Source organism: Cygnus olor, chromosome 3 (genome assembly GCF_009769625.2).
Source record: "Cygnus olor isolate bCygOlo1 chromosome 3, bCygOlo1.pri.v2, whole genome shotgun sequence".
NCBI classification, from domain to species: Eukaryota; Metazoa; Chordata; class Aves; order Anseriformes; family Anatidae; genus Cygnus; species Cygnus olor.
Genome location: NC_049171.1, coordinates 23,535,083 through 23,558,645, shown reverse-complemented (window position 1 = coordinate 23,558,645; position 23,563 = coordinate 23,535,083). Strand labels below are relative to the sequence as shown.

The 23,563-nt window shown below is 35.7% G+C and overlaps 1 protein-coding gene across 4 annotated transcripts in view; it reads left to right on the top strand.

Annotated features, from left to right (window-relative positions):
• CSMD1 (CUB and Sushi multiple domains 1) overlaps positions 1 to 23,563 on the top strand; it is a 1,148,093-nt gene that overhangs the window by 758,921 nt on the left and 365,609 nt on the right. For all 4 annotated transcript variants that reach the window (XM_040551456.1, XM_040551454.1, XM_040551453.1 and 1 more), the window contains 2 exons: positions 15,130 to 15,217; positions 23,320 to 23,444. In XM_040551456.1, the coding sequence (XP_040407390.1) occupies positions 15,130 to 15,217; positions 23,320 to 23,444 (213 nt within the window). The remainder of the gene's footprint in view (positions 1 to 15,129; positions 15,218 to 23,319; positions 23,445 to 23,563) is intronic.

The window sequence follows — 23,563 nt, the reverse complement described above, 5'->3', positions numbered from 1 at the left end:
AATATGAGAAAACTAGTTGGTTTAGATAAAAGACAGGTAAGACACTTACCAATTACCATCAAGGGCAAAGCATTCTTTGACAAAATTAGTTCAACTTATTGCCAATTAAAATAAATTCACTCCCACCTTTCTCTACCTGCCTTGCTTCAGCAGCACAGTGAGGGCATATGGGGGAGGTATGGTCAGTACATGGCTTCTTCTCTCTGCTTCTGCTTCCCTCTCCTACTGTTCATCCACTCCACCACGGATTCTTCATACAGGTGCAGTCCTTCAGGATAAGCCTACTCCACTGTGGTCCCCTCCATGGGCTGCAGGTGAAACTCTGCTCCAGTTCCTGAAGCAACTCCTCCCCCTTCTCTGACTCCGGTGTCCACAGAATTGTTCCTCATCCTGTTTTTTTTTTGTTTGTTTGTTTGTTTGTTTGTTTTTTCCTCTCTCACACACTGCTACACAGCATTTTTTGCTCTTTCTCTAATCCATTTCCCAGAGGCACCGTCATTTTGTCTGCTGGGCCGGCTGGAACCAGCTGTGTCCAACATGGGGCAGCCCCGGCCTCTCCTCACAGAGGCGCCCTGCAGACCCCTGCTACCAGCGCCTTGCCATGGACACCTAATGCAATTCTTAACTCACACACTCGGAACAGACAACTGTGAGTTTTACCATGACTACCATACATGTAATGATTTTACATGATAAAAACTACCATTTTTAACAGGAGAGTTTCCCCCTTGGCTGGTATATCCTTAAAATGGCAAACAAACTCTGCATTTCATGATGAACAGAAAACTGATCTGGGAGAAAACGGAAAAGGATCTGGGAGTAGGGCAGTCCATGCATTTTGAGGTGAAATACAGGATCTAGCCATCCTAAGGCAGGAAAGAGACAGAGGGTGCTTCCTTCCCAGTGATTCTTGGAGACATCCGGTTGTAATCTGAACATAGACAAGGTAATGTGAACTGCTGCTGCTCCATATTTGCAGCTGCTCTTCTGCTAGTTACCCACCACTTCAGGTTTTCAAGGCATTAAAGTGCATGGGATATGTCATGAATGGCAAGCCTTCACTTTTCTACAAGAAGAAAAAATAAAAATAGCAACAACAAAGATCAAAAACCTACTATTGGGAAAAGAGGAAGGCAATTTATGAAGAGTTGTGGTTATCTGGTCTTCTACTTAAATAAACTTTGTGAATTGTTTTCTGCTTTCACCAATTGGCGGGGGTCCATAAAGACCATACAGAACAATCATGGGGTGATCTGCTAAGCCCATCTTCTTTCCATTAGGCTGTCTGAGTCCTTTCAGAAGAATCGGCCACTCTGCTACTGGTGGCTACTGCTACTACTTCTGCTACTGATGTGGCCAAGCCAGCCATACTGCTGGAACTGCTGGTCTCTGCCCATCTGTCCTTCCTTCCTCATTTCCAGCTATGGGACATCGTAGATAAAACCCAGTTATAGTGGTTCTTCATATTCCAAGGACAATTCTGATAGTGAATATTTCCAGTAGAATAAAATCCATCTTTTGTACAAAGTGAATAAAGACACGCGGGGCATAAAATCTGCCTCTATTCACAATGCTTCTTGGATCTCTCTGATAAGTAACTGCATTTTTGTTCAGAAGAATTGAAATGCATTGTCACAGAGATCTGAAATATTGTAGTATGTTGCTTCGTATGGCTTAGTTTAATTAGTACAGTTGTTATTTTGCCTGGCTGACATTTTTATTTACATCAGTGTCAGATAGCATAGCTCTATTTCATGTATTTTTGCTTATCAGTGTGGGGGCCACTGTCCTAAAAATCCTAACACAGTAATATAATATGATTGTTACAATCACAACCTAACTAGATCTCACTTGTTTCTTTGTCAAAGCAATGGAATTGGCTTTTCACATCAGTAGTCCACATTCGATTCATGTTTCTATTTAACACCTGGAGGCTGTCATGGGTGAAATGGGACTTGTCAGCCTCAGAAAGAGGAGCAAGCATTCATCTCTAAACTGATCTCAAAATGAAATTCTCATTTTTAAGAAACTCTGGGAGTGGCAACAAGATTGCAGAATATCTGTTTCAAGTTATCTAGGGAAAAGTATAATGACTTTTGAGTACATTTTCATGCTGAGCTAGCTTCAAAAGGCTCATGCACAGTATTTGATCATTTCTGTCAATTAATTACCATGAGCTCCATTTTACACAGACATAGAGCTGAACTGCTCTGATATTAGCTAGAAATGGGACACTGATAAAATGTATCCTGGACTGGTTTAATGATACAAGGGACATTCTTCCATCAGGATGGAAGACTGTAGACAACCTGACTAATACAGATTTTCAAGAAGGACTATTTAAAATTTATCAAAAGTAAAGTGAATTCCTGGTTGAATTACTAATACCCTCATATTACATGACAGAATATATGAATTGAGCCATGAAACAGCAGATTACCTTAACAGTATACCTTCGCTAATGGATGCAAACAGCCATATCTTTGACTTCAGTTGGGAAATATTCTAATCAATAAAATCTCAGTTTTATGTAATGATTGACTATTTCAATGACGTAAGCAGCTGTTAGAAATGCATGGTGATTTTTAAAGGGTGATTAATGGGTGAAACCCCCCAAAGGAAGTTTTTGTTCTTCTTCTCCTTTGTACTGGGACTGAAACCATTGCTTATTCAAAGCTTGTCTCAGTTCAGTAACACTTTGAGGACCAGAATGTATTTGAGAAACCAGTATAACCTCTTTGCCTCTTTCCCTCAGGAATTAACAGGTTGACATGAATAAGTCACCAGCTCTGTGTAAGAAGGAGGAAAAAGAATTATGAATTATCAGTTTGGCATTTCACCTGAATAAACAGACGAACCAGAATGATTGAGGTTACATATTCAGTATAGAAGAGTGTATGGAAATGAAATGAAAAGATGCCATGGAAAATTGTGATAAATGACTTAGCTTTTTAATTATTATTATTATTATTTATTGTTTGTTATTGTCATAATAAGAAGATTTGGAGGGAACAGTCAAAGCAGAATATGTTGCAGCTGACATCCAGCCTGCTAATCTCAATGAAGGGGGGAAAAGAGCCAAGCTGAAATAGTGTTTTAAATGTTTGTGCTGTATGTTTTAAAGATAACCAGAGTATGAGATATTGTATACAGCTGCACATCATTCTGTGCAAAAGAAAAACACTTATTTTGATGCTTTTTACTTCATTACTCTATAACTTGAAACTGAGACTTTACAGAATTAGATAAAAAAATGGAATATGTATTTTATTTGGAGAAATGTTCTGCTCTGAGATCGTTCACTTATCCATGATACGGTGTTTTTCTCTTTTGGAAGACTGTCCCTAATTACAGCATTTGTAGACAATTTAGGCCACAAGGCATTATAGTCTTACTTCAAGTATATTCTGAGCTACTCTGTGTAAAACATCAGTACAAATTACGTACTGCTGTTATTCTAGTTCTTGCACTTCCACTTGAAAGGCAAAATTCTGTCTTTTGAATTAGTGTCATAAAACATCCACCCTGCAGATTCATGGTATTTAAATGTCAATTTAGGTAATTTTAATAGCTACTGGATACTTTCAAGTGAGGAATGGAAACAATTACATACATTTTTTTCAACCAACTTTTGAAAAAAAGTGCTTAAAACATATATTTATGAGAAAAAATGGTGCCGAGATTTCTGGTATGGTCCTTCTTATTACAAATTTTCATATATTTTCTGATGCTTGCACACAATGTTATAATCATTTTCCCTGAGTAGGAGCTTGAAAAGTGCATATGGGAATGTAACTACTATAAAAATATATATGCCATGAATCCTATCCCTGAGGTAAGGCATTTCATACTAAGTTGTCAGAAAGCGCTTTGTTGTGCTAAGGATTCACAATGCTGAAGTCCCTCTTGGAACAGGGTACCCAAAAGGAAGCAAAGATCATTGTTTTATTTTAATAGATGTGGGCAGATAAGCATAAGGAATAGTTTCTATTCTGAACAGATGTATTTTGCACAGGATAGTGTAAAAAAAGTGTTACTTGAATTTCAGATGCTCACAGAAGTAAATGGTCATGATCCACTTTTGGATTTATCCATTTAAATGTTACTTTAAACACATAGTTGCTTGGGGATCTAAATTATCAAAATGACCATTGGAGAAGTCATCTACTGTGGCTGCATGTTAAATATAAAACTTGGAGTTCTTGGGAACCGTAATTCTTATCTAGCTTCTGGTGTATCCAGAGACAGATTGCTTGCAGGTTTAACTTGCAGAACTTTAACTTCAGTAATGCAAAGTTTAGTTGGGATATACTTAATTTATTTCTTGAGAGTGTTGTGCATCCCTTATTGGAGCTAGATATTTGATATTTATCAAATTATATTTATCTCCTGTGAAGAAAGGCTGAGAGAGCTGGGGCTGTTGAACCTGGAGAAGAGAAGGCTCAGGAGTGACCTCATTGCAGCTTTTCAATACGTACAGTGGGCTTATAAAAAAGATGGAGAGCAACTTTTTCCTCAGGCAGACAGTTATGGGACAAGGCAGAATGACTTTAAACTAAAAGAGGGGAGATTTAGATTAGAGGTTAGGAGGAAATTCTTCCCTCAGAGGGTGGTGAGGCACTGGAACATGTTGCCCGGAGAAGCTGTGGATGCCCCATCCCTGGAGGAGTTCAAGGCCAGGTTGGACAAGGCCCTGGGCAACTTGGTCTAGTGGGTGACATCCCTGCCTAGGGCAGAGGTTGGAACTAGATGGTCTTTAAGGTCCCTTCGAACCCAATCTATTCTGTGTTTCTATGATTCTGTGATATTTATTCTTGCCAGTTAAATAGAGGTATCTCTGCAGTGAACTTCAATCACAAGCACTACCAGACAGTGTTAATATACGTTTAAAAAAAAAAAAAAAACTTAATTTTGGTATATTCACATAATTATTTACTTTATAACTGAACAAAATGTGTATTGTATTAAAAAAAAAAAAAAAACTATTTAGTTGAAGTAAGCACAGAAATCACACCATCAAAATTAATGGCTTGGTTCTGTTAAATGTCATGACTTTGGAAAGCTACCATCTCTTCCTTTTCAACTTGAACCAGGTTATACATCCTATTAATAGATTCAGTCTGTTCCTGACCCCCTTTATGATTTTAATATGATTATTATTTTTTTTCTGAGTCAGGAAAATGACAGATCTTATACTGTCTTCATTCAGTTTCTTCCATAAACATAATCAGTGGAAAGACTGAAATTTTAATGATTATGCATTTTAAGATAGAGACTAGAATTCTCTTCTGCTGTCACAGTAAGCATCTTTGTCCACACATATGCATTTCATAGTGATCATACCTATTAAACCTGTTATGTACCAGAAAATCAGATCTTCTCTGATTTTTTTATCTGTGTATCAGAACATTTTTGCCCTCAGAGAGACCTGAAAAGAAAAGCTTCTATGTATGAATTCTTAAGATTATATCTGAAAACAAGTGCTCACCATAGTGTTTGGAATTCATGTCTTTTTCATTGCCTGAGTATCTTTGTCATACTACACCACCATACTCATTCTTATGGCCTTTTTTTTTTTTTTTTTCCTCTAACCCAAATAGCTTTTTTTTTTTTTTTTTTTTTTTTCTCCCTCTCCATACGTTTTAAATTCAACAAGAGATAAGGGGAGAGAACTAATCACACCACTGTATTAGTAGGTTTATGACCTGGGCATTTTACAGAAAACCAAAGGTGTTAAATTAATTTTGGACACTCCTCTAACTACTCAGCTGCACTTTTAAAGAAAATCATTATCAGCTGGTCTGTTTCTTATTTTGTGAGAAATTCAGTCTTCTTGGTGACACCATAGATGTGTTCTGAGCTCATCTAGAGTGAAAGAGACAGTACAGTGCTTAGTCCTGTCAAAAGGACTAAGAGATGTCACTTCTGGGCTAGTACAAAACTACAGCTATTAAGCAGGTGAAACTTAAAGGTAGAAAGTGAAAACCACTCATAATTTAAGGGCCTCCAGCTTTAGAGAACAGCTTAAATTCAGGACTAGTTTTGGTCACAAGCTTCAATGTTCTACCTAGGTTTCACATTAGATGGGGTCCTAAATGGCTTGCTCAAGGTCACAGAAAACTCAGAGGAAGGCCAAGGAACTGAACTGCTATGCATCAAGTTATCTTAAATTCTAAAACAGCTCTGCCCCAGTAGACTATCCAGTAGTTAGCAGATATTTTACAATTTTAAGCTCTTTCTCAAAGTCAAATTATATTTGTTAAATTCAGCAAACCTTGGATGCTGGACCAATATATATCAGTTCAATGCAAAATCCTAAAGGTTATATAGAAAAGTTAAATTATCAGTGCAGTATGCCCATAACTAACTGTTTTGTTACAACTTGTTACACAGTGCTAGACATTTTACTCTGAAAAGCCAACCAAAACTTTAATAACAGTTACCACACTAAAAAAGTAGGTAGCACATTGATTGAAAAATCAATGCTATACATCTATATGTATATGTAAGATACATTAAATATATAGATATATTAAATACTAATGAAGGAAATGAGAAATTATTTAAACACAGTCATTTTAAACCTTACTGATATCTAAAATTAAAATTTATAGTCGCTTCAGGATTACTGCAGAAATGGCAGTATTCAGTAACATGCTAGATAGCTATTTTAAAAGAAAAGAGATAGACTGCCTTGTGAATCAATAAACTATGTTATAAAGTGGCAGTATATTTACAAGTAAATAGCTTTGTAGGGTAACTTTATAACCTGACACTGGTGAAAAATGGAATTTTCCCAACTTCTATGCCACTGAGACAAAACAACAGGTTGGGTTTATTTCTTTTGTAAAGAATGCTTCTGGATATCCCATAAAATTGCTCTTTACTGCTGACTCTTCATCAGCATTGTTGTTTCAAAGTAAATTACCGAATTTCTTACATTTCTGAATGAACTGGCGCTGGAAAAAGCAACTCTGTTTATTTGAGCTATGTGTTTAAGCCTTACTCATAGCTCAGTGTGTGGTCTGCAAAGGACAAATATATAATGGCAGTTTCATTTGCATGTCACATTGTTGTTTCTCCTTCATGTCACATGGCATGCAAAATAAATGGTAATGTATTTATTTTTAAAAGAAAAAAAAATGTATATTTTGCTGATCAGATTAAATCCTGCCTTCTCATCATGACTAGTCTCATAGTTACTCTCTATCTATTGACTTCACTGAAGTCAGGATTTTCCATTTCCCTTTGTTTGAGTATTATATAATGATAATACATTAAAATATTTTCTTGTGATTGGAAAGAAGTACTTTTCAGCCAAATTCTGGGTTTTGGAAAAGGTGCAAAAACATCATCACCTGCAGCAAGTCATGAAATAATACTGGACTTCAGAAGTCCAGTGTGAAAACTAGTTACTAGAGAGTTTCTAGTATCTTTGTATGAAAAATCTTTTATGTTATAAGAACTTGCAAGGCTTGATGACTATAGGTGAGCCCTGAACAGTTTTACTCTAAGCAAGCTACAAATATAGCACAATACGGTTGTTATGCGGTGATGTGGGAAATGTTTTTGTCTTCCCTTCATGACTTTGAGCAACATAAATACATGATTTAGATCATTATTTAACCAGCAGGATTAATGAAGGGGCAGTATTTTGAAAATGGTAACTTCTATAAATTGTAAATTAAAAGACAAAAATGAGTGTACGTTCTTAAGTATGGAGAGCTTCAGTTTAGCAAGTCTTAGTAAGTGATAGATTTTGCAGTCTTCAGGTATTCTTGCTATAGTTTATGGTGTAAATTCCTTAATAAAAGCAAACAAAATGCTAACTTATACTTTCCATGGGGTGGAACTGTATTGAATCATTGGGGAGTGAATTTTAATCATCTGGAAATTGCAGCATTTTAGAGTCACTTATTGCACTTGAGTTAACAGTACTTGTTGGCAATAGTAGCTTGTGTGTGGACCTTCAGTTGAAGGAAGTTGGAAGCACGCTATGGACCTATGGTTGGTCTGTTTTTTGAAAACTCAATTGTCTTTTCCTTGGATCTGATGAATTCAACAAGTGTGAAAATCTGGTGTATGCAATTAGCAAAGGATACTCAGTGTTTCATGATAAAGACTTTGAACTAGCTTCCTGAAAGTAGTTTAAATGCTGAACTACAAAACTTTCATTGCCTGTCCTCCCTTGCTTATCTCTTCCTTCTCTTCTTTCTTTCTGGTTGTCAGTAAGCGCAACACATTGGAAATCTCCCAATAAATGTATTTGCAAACAAACAAACAAACAAACAAAAACTTCTAATGTATATACAGCCTGACCATTAAAACTATTCCCACATTCATTCTTTCATTTTGATCTGCATAAATCAAAAAAATTGAAAGCTTGAAATTATCCTCGGGGTAGGGGGTAGGGGTAACTGATATTTTTAAGCATATAGCAATATTTTCAAGCATAACAATACTTATTGTGAAAACTTTCATTCAGTTAGTTCTATGAATACACTTGCTAATTGAAGCTTTTGTATCCTAAAATCTTCCTTTTCATCCATTAATTCCAAAATATTTATATAAATAAAAAAGAAGTCTCCAGCATATTCAGCTATTTTATACAATGATAATCTTTTTTACCTCTTCTCCATATATTGACATGTCAAGACAATTAAGTATATCGGTTTATTTTTCTTTTCCAGCAATGACATTTTTCATTGTTATCCATAACAAGTAACTTCAAGTGCATTTCATAAAGAATAATTGATTTTTGGGGGGTTTGCTTTTGAAGCATAATTATTTAATGACCAAAACTATATCTAGAACTATTTAATATTTTTTTTTAGATATGAATTAAACTTTTCAAAAATTAAAATGTTAAAAAATGTAAATGTATGGAACTTACGAATAATAAAGATGTCTCATTAATTAGTGCAGATCTTATCTTGTTTGACTGATACAGTGTCATTGCACTTATGTGTGACTTCTTGGCTGGAAAGAGGCTGCTATTTACATGTCAGATTTTATTTGCATCATAATAGAGAGATAAAGTACTCATTCATTGTAAAGTCTTGTTCAGTTTACCAACTTGTCAGTCTGCACTAGAAAAACTGCCATTTCTTATAATATCTTTCCACAGTGCATTTTGGGGTCTTTTCTTTTCTTTTCTTTAACCTCCAGGCAGTATTTGACAAGGCTGTCTTGTAGGTGATTCTGGTAATTTTTTGGTTTAATTTGAAAAGCATTCAAATCATATTATTGAAGGAATATGTGTGCCTGGGTTTACGTATTTTTTTTTCTTTTTTTTTTTTTAAACCCAGAACATTTCTATGGTGATATCACTAAGAGAATGTGTAAATGACCAAAGAGACTGCCAAAACCTATTAAAACTGAGGTGTTGCAGCGTGAAACATGAACGCCAACTACTTATATGCGGTATAGTTCATCTATACATAATATTTTTCTTGCTTCAAAGTCTAGCCCTTCAGAGCATGTATCACATGATTTATGTGAACATGAGTAGATCATTAATGTAAACTGAGGTTCCAAATGCATCTAAAGCAGGGAAGCTGGTCTGGAGTAGGACTGATATTATAACAAGGGAGATCTTGTGTGGCTTGTATTGCTGCCTGAAATGTACGTTGCACCGTCCCTTCTGCCTAATATTACTGTCTGATTAAGGTTTAAAACTTCCCAAATGCTGAGTTAAATAAGGATTTTAATGTATCTGCTAATTGTTTACATCATTTTTAAGACTTTTAAAAGTCTAATTTCTGTTTACAGTTACTGCCCGTCATTCTTCTGTACTATTGTGTAAGAATCAGAACATGAGAAACATCTTACAGGAGTTCTAGTCTTACTATGTTATGTACCAAGTAAAACAATACACATGAATTCCAAAACTGTCAAAACTCTAGTCCGCATGACACCAGCTGAAAAAATGGAAGAAATCAAGTTAATTTGTTCACGGTAAAATAACGATTAGGTCTTTTTATCAAATGGAAATTTGATAAACCAAACCAAGTCTTAACCATAGAGGTTCTATATAGTCTGAAAAACTGTCCATTACATTAATGAACTCACTTCTCTTCCAATATTTCTGCAGAAAGGCCTCCAAATTCTTAGTTTTGCAGTATAATATGAAGTTCCAGAGTTAAAATTTGTCCACTGAGAATGCTCTGTCTCTATACCAAAGACATGTCTGGTGGTTGAAGCATCTTTGATATTCTCAAACTCTCTGTTAAAAGAAGAAAAAAACGGAGTTCTGTTATACTCTACAGTAGCTACTATTTCATAAATAAATAAATAAATAAATAAACCCGACTAGAATCTTTCCTCACTGTTCTCCCTACCCGGTGACTTCAAATATTTTTTCTGATGCTAGTGTGATGGAACATACAGTGTTTTCTCTAGCTGATAGTGCCTTGAAGAACTGTGTGCAATTAGGATAAAGCGTGAAGAATTATCTATGTAAAGCAATATGTTACTTTGATATTTGCCAGCATTATATACATCTAAACTTATTTTTTTGTAAACAAAAAGGCTATACTGAGAATGTATTAAGAATAGCTCTGGAGGTCATCACATCCAACCCTCCTGTTCAAGCATTGATGCCTGAGGCAGGTGTCCCAAAAGCAGAGCTTTTGAAGATCTTCAAGGAATAAAAGGCTGGTATTAAGAGTTAGAAAATACATGTAGGTGTGTGATTGAAAACTACTGGGTGTCCTAAATTTCTTTGTCATTAAATACAGGCTTAAAAATGTTCAGTTTATGTTCACAATACTGAGAAATATTGCTAGTGTTTTAAGGTGAATGCTACTAATTAGTGCATGGCTGTGCCAAAGTTACTACATAATTGATATTCATTTCTAAATTTTTAAATCTTTATCTAGGAAAATTACTTCCACTTTCTTTCATACCTCCCTTGTTTTTAAATTTGAAAATTCTAAAATGAAAAATTAAGATGATAGTTAAAATTGAGGTAGTCTCTGACTGAGCTTTGAAAGTAAAGAGATGTAACTTATATTTGATGTGAAAAAGTAAACAGGAACTTCACAGAGTTCAACAAGGGGAAGTACAAAGTCCTGCAGCTGGGGAAGAACAGCCTTATGCATGAGAGCATGCCAGGGGCTGACTGGCTGGAGAGCAGCCTTGTAGAAATGGATGTGGGGGTCCTGCTGGACACCAGGCTGAACATGAGACAGCAATGGGCCTTTGCCACAAAGAAGGCTAATATTATGCTTGGCTGCATTATGCAAAGTCTTGCTAAAAAGTCAAGGGAGGTGATGCTTTTCCTCTGTTCAGCACTGGTGAGGCCACACCTGGAGTACTGTGTCCAGTTCTAGGTTCCATGCTTCCACTGCAAGGGAGACATGGATGTACTGGAGAGAGTCCAACAAAGAGCCACAAAGAGAATGAGGGCACTGAAACGTCTCTCCCATGAGGAAAGACTGAGAGAGCTGGAAGTCTTCAGCCTGGAGTAGGGAAGGCTTGAGAGATTTATCAGTGTCTATAAATGCTTGAAGGAAGAGTGTAAAGGGGATGAATCCAGTCTCCTTTCAGTGGTTCTCAGTGACTGGACAAGAGGCAATGGGCACAAACTTAAAGACAGGAGGTTCCAACATCAGAAAATACTTTACCCTGCAGATGACTGAGCACTGGCACAGGTTGCCCAGAGAGGTTGTAGTCTCCCTCCTTGAAGATCTTCAAGCTGCCTGGATGTGGTCCCGGGCAAGTAGCTTTAGGTGTACTTGCTTGAGCAGAAGGGTTGGATGTGATGACCTCCAGAGGTTGCATCCAACCTCAACCATTCTGTGATTCTCTGTTTCTGTGAAATCAGAAGAAAGATGCAAAAAGTATGAAACACTATAAAGCCCTGGATAAATGTAACCTTATACAGGATCATTTTGAGAGAGTACAAACAGGTCTTTCAAGGGCACACAGAAGCATTTTTCTTTAAAGGTAAAATGAAAGATTGGGCAAGTGACTGGATGAATTGAAGAAAATGTGTAAGAGAGGCTTTTAGAAAGAGACTGCAAGGATTAAACATATTCTGGAACAGAGATACTCAAATCACAGATGATACTTTCTTGTCCCACGTTATGGATCTCAGTAGCAGTGGATAATGCTCCACAGCTGTGGATAAAGGAGAAATCAGACAGGATTGACACAAGAAAAAAGTCTCTGACAGGGATTTGCTTAGGCACCTTTTCATCTGCTTTTAGTCTGAATGCTAAAAAATATTTTAAGTAAATTAAAAAATACTGACAGGTAAAGGTTTTAAGCATATTAACATGTAAAATTATACATATATATATACATATATGCACTAAAGTCCCTGGTGTCTCAGAACATCATTGATTTATATCCAAAGTTAATAAATGGTTTCATTAATTTGTGAAATTTATTCCTTTTTTTCCCACATGGAAAGATAAAAACAGACAGGTTTGTTTTACAGGGAATTGGATTTATTTTGTTATGACAGCATGTCATACAACCACCATCTGTTAAAAAAACACTTGACAGTTCATTGGGGAAAGTAGAAGGTAAAATTCAAGCAATGTTTAGCAAGGACTGTAGACATCCAGGAAGATGTGCTGCGTTCCAGACAGATGATACCTGCTCCATTTCAAGAGGCAGTACTTCTCTGGGCAAATGGCAGCCTGATACTGATGTGAGAATGTGTTGACAGCAGAAAGTACTGTCTGAGAGGAAAATTTTGCAAAGATGAGCTTCCATCTGGGGAGATCATTTCATTCTGTGGTATAAGTAAGGTCTCAGTCAACATTTCCTGGTGTCCAAAACAAAATACTTATGCATTTTGTATATATGTTTGTAAAAGGAGGTAGTTTCACTGCAATGTGTTTCTACTTAAAACATGATAGGAAATGCAATGCTCTCTACCTGGTGCTACAGTGGTTATCATAAGTTTCAATTTTAGTGAACTTGATATGTTGAATAACTGTTTCTGTCAAATTACTTATTTTCATTTTTTGGTGATTAAGGAGTCAAAATTGAACTCCACTCCCAGTAACAAAGCTACATTTCCGTGCCAAAAGTCATCAATATTTATTTATTTGTTTGTTTATTTTTTACTGAAAAATGGAATAATTGCTAGTAGGAAGTTTATTTTAAGGAACACAAGCAGGGTGTTTATTTAGCAAGATTTTTTTTTCCTTACTGTAACAGCATTTCAATGCTGACACTTCCTGAGAAACTACAAAATTAAACTCTCAGATTAAAATGCATGTTTACCAGGTAGTAGGAACTTGTTGTGAAAGCCCTTATTCACACACACACAAAAATCTTTATTAAACCAAGTGGTAGTGAAACTAGCACGACTGGGCTCTTGGTCTGAAGTGTTTTCAGGATGGTGACTTGTAGTTGCTTTTCTTTTTTTTTTTTTTTTTGTCCAGCTGGACTGGTTTTTACTCAAACTTTATCAGGATTTTTATTATTATTGTTATTATTTAGAATATATTGCTAATGGAAATTGTCTGGAAACACATTTTTTGAAATTATCGTAATCTTTCATTACCTTGTAAAAAGAAAGATTTCTGGGACAGACAATATACAATACAATAAGTAGTCTTAAAAGATATGCAGAAATGAGATGGTTCCTTTCCTTTTGTATATTTTTAAAACATTCTATATGCCAAAATAGAAAAGAAACATAAATAATATTAAAATATACTTTAATTGTTGCAGTTTCTCTATTATAAGAAGAAGCTATGATCAAATCAAGCATTTTGGTATTTACAAGAGCTTTGTCCTTAGTTAAATTTTTGTAGTGCTACAGTGCATTTTTTTTTATTTCTTTAGATCTTTAAGTCTCTTGTAAAACATTGGATTTCATATAAATTAATTGTCTCTGATGCTGCTGAAACAGACATAAAGATTTACAGCTTTTACCATTTGACTGTACATATCCTGCTTGTCACCATTCTTTCTGACACTATCTTCAATTTGAGATTACATCACTGTGTAGGAAAACCAACCCCTTTTTACATCTAATCTCTCCTCACCTTTCAGTCATAATGCTGTCATCTGTAATCTACTCAGGCTTGTGTAATTTATTTTGTGCAGCTAAAATATTACAACCAACTTTATTATTATTATTATTATTATTATTATTATTATTATTATTATTATTATTACTATTATTATTATTATTCAGGAAGAACAATCTGCCCTGTTGTTAATGGTTTCCCCAAAATCTTTTAAGATGAAAATGAGATCCACAAATTTCGACTAGCTCTATCCTTTTGTGGAGAAAACAGAAAGACAGGAATGTGTAACATATGTGTATTGGCAAGATGGAAAGTGTATGTGTTCAGTGTTGTGCTCCCTTACTTTTTCTCTTTATGACTAATTACTTTTAACTACACATATTCCTTAAACACCTTTTTACAAATTCAAAAGAAAAAAGTGAAAATGCTCAATTCGTTGTGGGTTTTGAGAGGACTACATACCTGATATTAAATTAAATGCCTGACAATCCAGAATGGACAAAAGGAATGGAAGAGTGTAGGCCATCTTCTCTTTTCTTTCTTAACTGAAAGCACAAAAAAAAATAATTTTAAAGCTCAATTTCATATACAGATATTCACCTGGTTACAAATACATCGGTCTTTGGGGTTTTCTGTATATTTTTTTTAGATGAACTATATCATAAAAATATTTATGCTTTACACTTGGGATCTTGGCTTTTGTCTGTTTCAAGTCTTATGGGCAGAAGCTTAAGGGAGATTTAATTTTCTCAAACTGTAGTCTCACAATGCTGTGTTGTGAATATTTCAGAAGGTGACTTCGTGAATGTTGTTTTCCCTGTCTGAGAGAAGGCATGGATACTAGAGTATACATAAAATAATGACTGACTATAGGAAATCAATCATTTATTTTCCCCCAGAAAAAAAAAACATATTTGATTTTTTTATCATAACTAAAGAAAATAAACAGTACATCCAAGAACTCAATTATATGAGGCTTCTTTTTGTGTCAAAATTTATATTGTTTCAAGAAAAATAAATATTAATGTGCATATGGTTATATTCTGGCCATAGAAGTTAATATATGGGAAAAGTGACGAGTCATCTTTTCAGGTCCATGACGAAATTTTTTTTTTTTACCTTTATTTTGCAGTGACCCAAGGTGGGGATGCAGTTGCATCTGATACATGCCCTGATCCTGGAATTCCTGAAAATGGGAAAAGGGTGGGCTCTGACTTCAGGTAGGCACATTTAGTTGTATTTGTGACAACAGGTACAGAACATGCAACTGCAGATATACATTGTCTCTGTAGTTCTGAATATATTGAGTCTTTGTCAAAATAGTTCCAGTCTACTGCAGCTCTTGATTGTTTTATGTTTTCATTTCTTTTTTTTTAAATTAATGCATTTTAAAAAGGAATTTTAGAACCTAATAATCTTGTCTGTGTATGAAAAGGCAGAACTCTCTGGAGAGCATAGAAGAGGGAGCAAAGAGAATTGTTTGTTTTCCCACTATATAAAAGTTGTTAAAAGGCTTGGGAAACATAGCAACTTCATTGTCTGAGACAGGGATGTATGTTGTCTCCTTGCTTTGTTTGTTTTCAGACTATGTTTTTATTCATTAAAAAAAGATGAGGTCAAATAGACTCCTGTGGGAGATGAAGGGTTTTCTTTCCCTCTTGGGGAAAAAAAGCTAAGACTTCAATGTGTTGCAGAGAAGAGGGTCAAAGCAAGGAGATGGAACGTTCAGCTCATGCAGAGATTTATAAATTGCTCAGCAGGGAATGGACAACCAGACCTAAGAAGGAATGGAAAGGAAAACTTTATAGGAATTAGAAGAAATTGTGCAAAGGTCTCTGCAACTCCAGAGCAGGTTAATCAAACCTATTGCTCCTGTTCTTCAAAGCAAGGGCATAACGGACAGGGGAAGAATCATTTAAAAAATCATTCTACTTCTGACTAACCTTCTCTGGATTTTTCTCAATTTACCCTCAAAGGAGTTTGAGAACTCATAAACAACTCCAATGTTAAGAGAATCAGTCATGATTTTATTACCAACTGGACAATACTTAAATGTATTTTAAAAAATAATGAGCTGAAATAAGCTTTTCAATAAATAGGCTAAAAGATTCTAGAAACATCCATCAGATGTTTATTGTTATCTGTTCTATATATTGTGATTCAACTTGGCATGTACACCTGCTGCAAGGGAAAATGTAAGCTACAAAAATATAACATGCCACTCCTCTCTGAAGGTCTGTTGTTTTACAAAAACAAATGCAAGTTTTATCTAGGCCTTAATTAATGCTTAATGTATTGAGGAGAGAAACATCAGCTGGTAGAAGACTAGGTAAAAATGGGATACTAAAATCTAGTTATTTATCAAGATGTTTTGGGTTGTCTGTGTGTATTCCTGTATCTACAGTGAAACTTGTATATATCCGCTGATATTTTGAAGAGTATTTTACTTTAATATCTGTAAAAGTATGCATCAGTTTTCCTCCTCTGTCTCAGCACTCTCCTCATTGCATAAAGGGTACAGAGCATACCTCTTCTTCTAAATTCCTCCAAACCAAATACTTAGCTGAACAAATAGCAATAGGCAGCATCTAGAATCACTCTGCTACTAGTGGAGAGAAACAAGCAACTCTAGAAATATTTAACCTCTTAGCTTAAATGTTTAATGCAAAATAGAATGAATTCACACTGGAAGTGAATTCTAATTCCATTAACTATACATATGACTGAGTTCAGCAGGTCAGGAGGGTGAGTATGTGACATACAGCAAGTGGTTGAGAGAGCTGGGTTTGCTCAGCCTCAACAGAATCTCAAAGATCTTGTTGCTGTCTACAGCTACTGAAGAGCAGGGTGCAGAGAAGAGAAAGCTGGATTCTTCTCAGAGGTGCACAGTGACAACAGTAGAGGCAATGGACACAATCTGGGGCATGGGAAATTCCTATTAGATACAGGATTATTTAATTAAAAAACAAAAATATATATATATATATATTTAGTGTGTGGATGGTCAAACACTGGAGAAAGTTTCCCAGAGGGTTTGTGGAATCCAGGGAGGCATCCGGTGCTTAGCTGAACAAGGTTCTGAGCTCACTGTCCTAACTAAATTTCCTTGGAGTAGAAGTCTCTAGATTAAATGTCCTCCAGAGGCCTCTTTCACGACATGCATCCCAGAGTCCTGAGGGAACCGGCTGATGTAGTTGCCAAGCCTCTCTTCATCATATTTGAAAAGTCAGGCCAGTCAGGTGAAGTCCCTGGTGACTGGAAAAAGGGAAACATCACTCTCATTTTTAAAACGGAGACCAGGGGAACTCCAGACTGGTGAGCCTCACCTCTGTGCCTGGGAAGAACATGGAACAGATTCTCCTGGAAGCAATGTCAAAGCACATGCAAGACAAGGAGGTGATCCGAGACAGCCTGCACGGCTTCACCAAGAACAAATCATGCCTGACCAATCTGGTGGCCTTCTATGATGGAGTGACTTCATCAGTCAACAAGGGAAGACCAACCGATCTACCTGGACTTCTGTAAGGCCTTTGACACAGTCCCACATGACATCCTGATCTCCAAATTGGAGAGAGATGGATTTGAGGGGTGGACCATTGAGTGGATAAAGAATTGACTTGAAGGCTGTAGCCAGTGTGGTCAATGATGTCCAGGTAGAGTCTGGTGACGAGCGGTGTGCCTCAGGGGTCTACCTTGGGATCAGTGCTGTTTAATATCTTTATCAACGACATAGAGAATGGGATTGACTGTACCCTAAGCAAGATTGCAGATGACACCAAGCTGAGTGGTGCAGTTGATACAACAGAAGGAAGGGAAGCCATCCAGAGGGATCTGGACAAGCTTGAGAAGTGGGCCCATGTGAACCTAATGAGGTTCAACAAGTCAAGTGCAAGGTGCTGCACCTGTGTTGGGGTGATCCCAAACACGAGGACAGACTGGGAGAAGAACTCACAGAGAGCAGCCCTGCAGAGAAGGACTTGGGGGTTCTGGTGGATAAAAATATTGACATAAGCCAGCAGTGCACACTTGCAGTCCAGAAGGCCAACAGCATCCTGGGCTGCATCAACAGAGGCCAGCAGGTTGAGGGAGGGGATTGACCTCCTCTGCTCTGCCCTTGTGAGGTCGCACTTGGAGTCCTGCATCCAGGTCAGGGGCCTGCTGCACAAGAATAATGTTGATCTGTTAGAACGGGTCCAGAGGAGAGCAAGGAAGTTGTTCAGAGGGCTGCAGCACCTTTCGTATGAGGAAAGGCTGAGAGAGCTGGGACTGTTCAGCCTGGAGAAAACAAAGCTTAGCAGTGACCTTATTGCAGCTCTCAGTACCTAAAGGGGGCTTTTAAAAAAGATGGAGAAGAACTTTATTTATTTATTTATTTTTGCTCAGGCAGACAATGACAGGATAAGGGGGAATGGTTTTAACATAAAAGAGGGGAGAATTAGATTAGAGGTTAGGAGGTAATTCTTCCCTCAGAAGTTGGTGAGGCACTGGAACAGGTTGCCTGGAGAAGCTGTGGATGCCCCATCTCTGGAGGTGTTCAAGGCCAGGGATGAGGCCCTGGGCAACCTGGTCTAGTGGGTGGCATCCCTACCTATGGCAGGAGGTTGGAACTAGATGGTCTTTAAGGTCCCCTCCAACCCAAGCCATTCTATGTTTCCATGATTCTATAATTCTATGATTCTTTCAACGTGATTTATTCTATGAATCTATGAATCTTGTGCAGATTTTAAGTGTTTATGTTATGTTTATTTTACAGAATGGGCTGAGCAGACTCTCATCTAGTTATGGTCCAAATCAGTGGCGTATGAACAATCATTAAGCAATGACTGCACATGCATTGTTAAGCTGGAAGAGTATAGGAAAAAGAATAAATTTCTTTTCTCCTCTAGGCTGTAGCCTGAGTTTGGAAGAGAAAGGGATCTAAAACTATTTTGATGAAACGGGCGTAAACATCCCAAAATGGGAGAGCTCAACATGAAATGAGCATGAAATTCTCAAGAGGGAAAGCCCCAAAGAACCTTAAAGTTCAAAGTGTATTTTAAGATATCTGAGACCATCTAATGTCAAAGAACCCCAACAAACATACATAACTATATTATGCTGACAACCTCTTATGACTGAATGTAAGTAATCTTAAAAGATTACTCTTATGGGCAATGCTTACTCAATTGACAGAGCAAGGCTATTCACCTCCTTCCTCCACCGCATTCATCCTCTAATAATACTTTCCTTTCACCTAATGTATCTTCCTGTTTACAGGGAAAAGTGAACGTATAAAGTGTTCAAAACTAGCAAAAGAAACATCATGTAAGATATGATAAATAAAACATATCAATATACGTTGATCACTTATTATTTTTCCGCATGTCGTGGTTCTTCAATTCTGAATATTATCTGAGAGAAAGAAAAAAAAAATTTTGTTTCTAAACCTTATTTATTATATGAAAGCTAATTATGTACCTGCAAATGTTTTTCATGTACTATAAACTCATTTTTTATATCTATTTAAAAGCTATCTTAGCTGTTTTAAAGTGTAGCTATCTATGTCTAATTTGATATTTAAATAGAGAATTTGGCTAGAATTTAGTTTTTCTTTCACTGAAATGAAAAATTAAGCTCTTCCACATTTAAGGGAAAAACACTGTTGCTTGCATGTCTCCAGTGCAATGAAAATAAAACACTGTGGAGGCAATAGTTTTTCTTTTCTTTTTTTAAGAGTTGAGTATAGACACCAGAAGGAGCTATTGTTCTTGTCAGAAGAATGCCAACTGTAGATATTAATCTGAACTGAGACATATGAAAATGCACATTATTCAAAATCTTTTCCAGTCTGCTGAAAGATGTGTTGTGAGTGGGACTGATGGAAGGGCAGAGGGTTTATTTTCAAGTCAGCCTGATAGCCAACTGTATCAGTGATGACAAGTTCTTTGAAAAGGGTTTCATTGTTTTCAGCACAATAATGGCATTCGTTCTAACATCGTAACGCAGAAAAAAGGTATTGAAATATTAACCTTTTCATTCTGTCCTTCTGCCACGCTTTTACTGTGTTCGTTCAGGAAGCAGGAGAGGCAATTTTCAGTGATTTCAAAGAACCCAGTGGATATTTGGAATCATTTTGAGGGAGAAATGGCAACTCAGACTTTGCTAGATAAATGAGGACATAATAAATGCAATTTTTGGGTCAATATCACATTTTATTTTTGTGGGAGATCTGAAAGCAACAGAACTTTTAAATGAAATCTGAAATGGATATAAATAATTACATTTCTGCTCCCCTGAAACATTATGTATACATAATGTAAATATGTATGGCACGTGGCATTGTGAAAATACAATCACCTTGTACAATTCCACTGGCATGTGTAACAAAAATAACTTTTAAATTTTCAAAACTCATTAAAAAAATAATTTAGCATCCCATACCTATAATTTATTACAGAAATTTTTTCATATTAAAAATGGCTTCTTTCAGTAAAATCCCAACTTTTTTAATAATTCAAAATTTTGCTTTTATGTAGTTCAATTCAAAATAGAAGGAAAAAATGAGGAAACTGATTTCTCCCTGTTGAAATACACATAGAGAATTAAGCAAAACAAAGCAAAACACTTCCAGTGTCAAAGATTTGCTCAGCAAAGAGGGAGGTAAAGATGAGAACAAAAGAAATTAAAAACATTCATTTTTAACAATTGGAGATTAAGTGAATTAATAATTCCCTTTGAAACTGCAGATCAAATTGTTTGATATACTGCTTTAAAAGGACTCCTCATTTTTGTATGGAAAAACGTCAAGCAGAATCAACAGGAGACTCAGCAATTCTGACATTGCTTAGAGGATAAGTGTAGACCGTGTGGTCCAGATGCATCACATCCCCTGAGATACTTATTTAGATAGATCTGATTGTCTGGAAACAGAAAATACTCTAGTGACTCAGCTCACCTAAGCTTCCTCAGTATCAACTGTTCTCTTATATTTCTAGTTATATGTCTTGATCCGGATATCTGTAATGTATATATTATATAATAATTATATATATATATATGCATTTAATTATTCAGTCTCCAAACCATCAAGATAGTATACAAACTAGAAACAACAACAACAAACAAAAAACACCTTAATCTCATGCCTTAATTATATTGTCTTAAATGCATTTCAGACATGGATACAATTTTTATGTCTCTTTCCTTCTCTACATATATTATAATCTGGCAGTCTGTACCTCCATTCCTCAATATTTAGAAATTTTCTTCAGGATATGTTTTCAATAGCATTTTGATTATTTTTGAAAGCCTTTGCAGAATTGAAATTTCATTCAAAAATACTCTTATGGAAAGTATCAGTTGTCAGACTGATGGCATAGACATGATTTTTCACAATAAGTGCTTCAAAAAGGATGGATCTTACCTGGTATTAAAGCAAGTTTAATGAACAGTGTAGCCATACATAGACCATGTCCAGAACTATGTCAATCATTCTAGTAAAACCCATGACTGCTCTTCTGTAGCCTATCTAAATTTAATTAGAATTTTTGACATAAATTTCAAAAGATTGTACATGTTAATGCCTTTAGCTAGCATTCCAGTTTCTCTCCACCCTGAATTCTAGCACTGAGGAGCTTTTGAGTACTTCATGTTTCTACCTTGCTCTTCAACTTGATGATTTTGCTAGATTTTTTGGTTATTTTTAATATGTTAAAGTCAACATGTTGTGGGTTTTTGTGTGTGTGTGTGTGTGTCACTTAGCTTTTGCTCAAACATTTCAAAAGATATTTGAAATGTGTAAAATATATGAAGCTCACGTTATTAGTCCTTAGACAAAAGCTATTTCCAGACATTTGGAAAAAAAATACAATATAGTGTATAAATAAATACAAAACAGATTAAATCATCGAAGTGTGTGGTTTAAACTAGTAAAATTTTATGTATCCATATGTTTATTAATAATACATGTTTATCCTTGTTTTTATTCATTTGAGAAATGTATTTGGAATCATGCTTGGTCACTTCTTCCAAGGGTTTTAAGAATGTTCTAGAGGACAGGAGATCATGGCAAATATAAAATAAAATTTTAGAAACTTATTCAAGTCTTCAAGGATTTCATGCATTTCCCATGACATATAGAAGGAAGGGGCCAGTGCTTTCCTAGATTTGTAACATCTCATTCAAATTTTAAAATAATAAAAAAAAAATGATCTATTTAAAGTTTTGTGAAAGAAGTGTTGAAGTACATCATAGTAAGCAATATAGTTTGTCTTTGGGGGGTCCTCTGGAAAGCTAACATAATTTTTCTTGAAGGTAGAAACAAGATGGCTGCTAGTAAATGATATTACATTTACTTTTCTCCACAATACAATTTTAACCACTGACCTTCTGATTGCCATCCATCCTAAACATCTTTGGTGTTTACGACTCAGTGACTAAAAGGGACAGACTGATAAATCTGTTTTATTAAAACCACTTAGTTCACAATGAGATTAACAGATACAAACTTAAAAGTGCAAGAAAGCTAACAGCAAATAGGATGATTATGGTGGGGAACAAAGAATGTCACAAGTAATTAGAATGCTTTGGGACAGAGAGAAATAAATGGAAGCAGAAATTTAAATACTGTTTTGGAAAACTCTCTGAGATACAATGACAGTGTATAGTTTATGAATTCTATATAAATGTTGGTCATCATTGTTCAGAATGAAATTCTTCAGAAAAAAAAGAAGTTAGAAAATTTCAGAGTTGCAAGTGTATCAGCAGTACTTCAGTCCTAAGTAGTTCCTATTAGAAATCCTAAAGTTAGCATTTTACATAGCTTTTAGCAGGAAATTTCAACAAAGTTGAGAATTTTTCATGTACTACAGTTTACTGAAATTATATTTCCTGGTAATACATGTTAACAAAATCCTATATCTAACTGCAGGGGTTTCAGAGAAAATTGAGAGGTTGAAATTATTCATTGAGTAAATTTTCTTGCTTGAAAGAACAGTGATTATACATTTCGTTAACAAATGTATCTCTTGATGCATTCTTTGAAGTCAGTGTTTAAAGGATGAAACTTAGTATCACAATTGTTTTATATTCCTGACCTTATTTCTTTAAATGGTGGAGAAAGTGAATGCAGTGGAACCATTCCCTATAGTTTAAGATGTTTCGTTTGTTTGCTTGTTTTAATATATATATACAGTAATGATGAAGTAGAATTATTTCCCACCCTAATTTGTTCATTTGGACCTGGAAATGTGGTCATTTGGTGGCACTTTTTTTTTTTTTTTTTTTTTTTGTGATATTAGAATATATTTTAATTCTTTCATTCTTCCTCCCCTTTTTCTACCAGGGTGGGTGCAAGTGTACAGTTTTCCTGTGAAGATAATTATGTGCTGCAAGGTTCTAAGAGCATTACTTGCCAGAGAGTGACAGATACACTGGCTGCCTGGAGTGACCACAGGCCAATTTGCCGAGGTAGGTGATGTTCTTGGACATTTTTTCTAAACTGTGGAAAGGTAATTTAAAATTTCTGTTTAGAAATGCAATTGAATGATGCTTTAAAGAAAGCACAAATTATTATATATATATACATA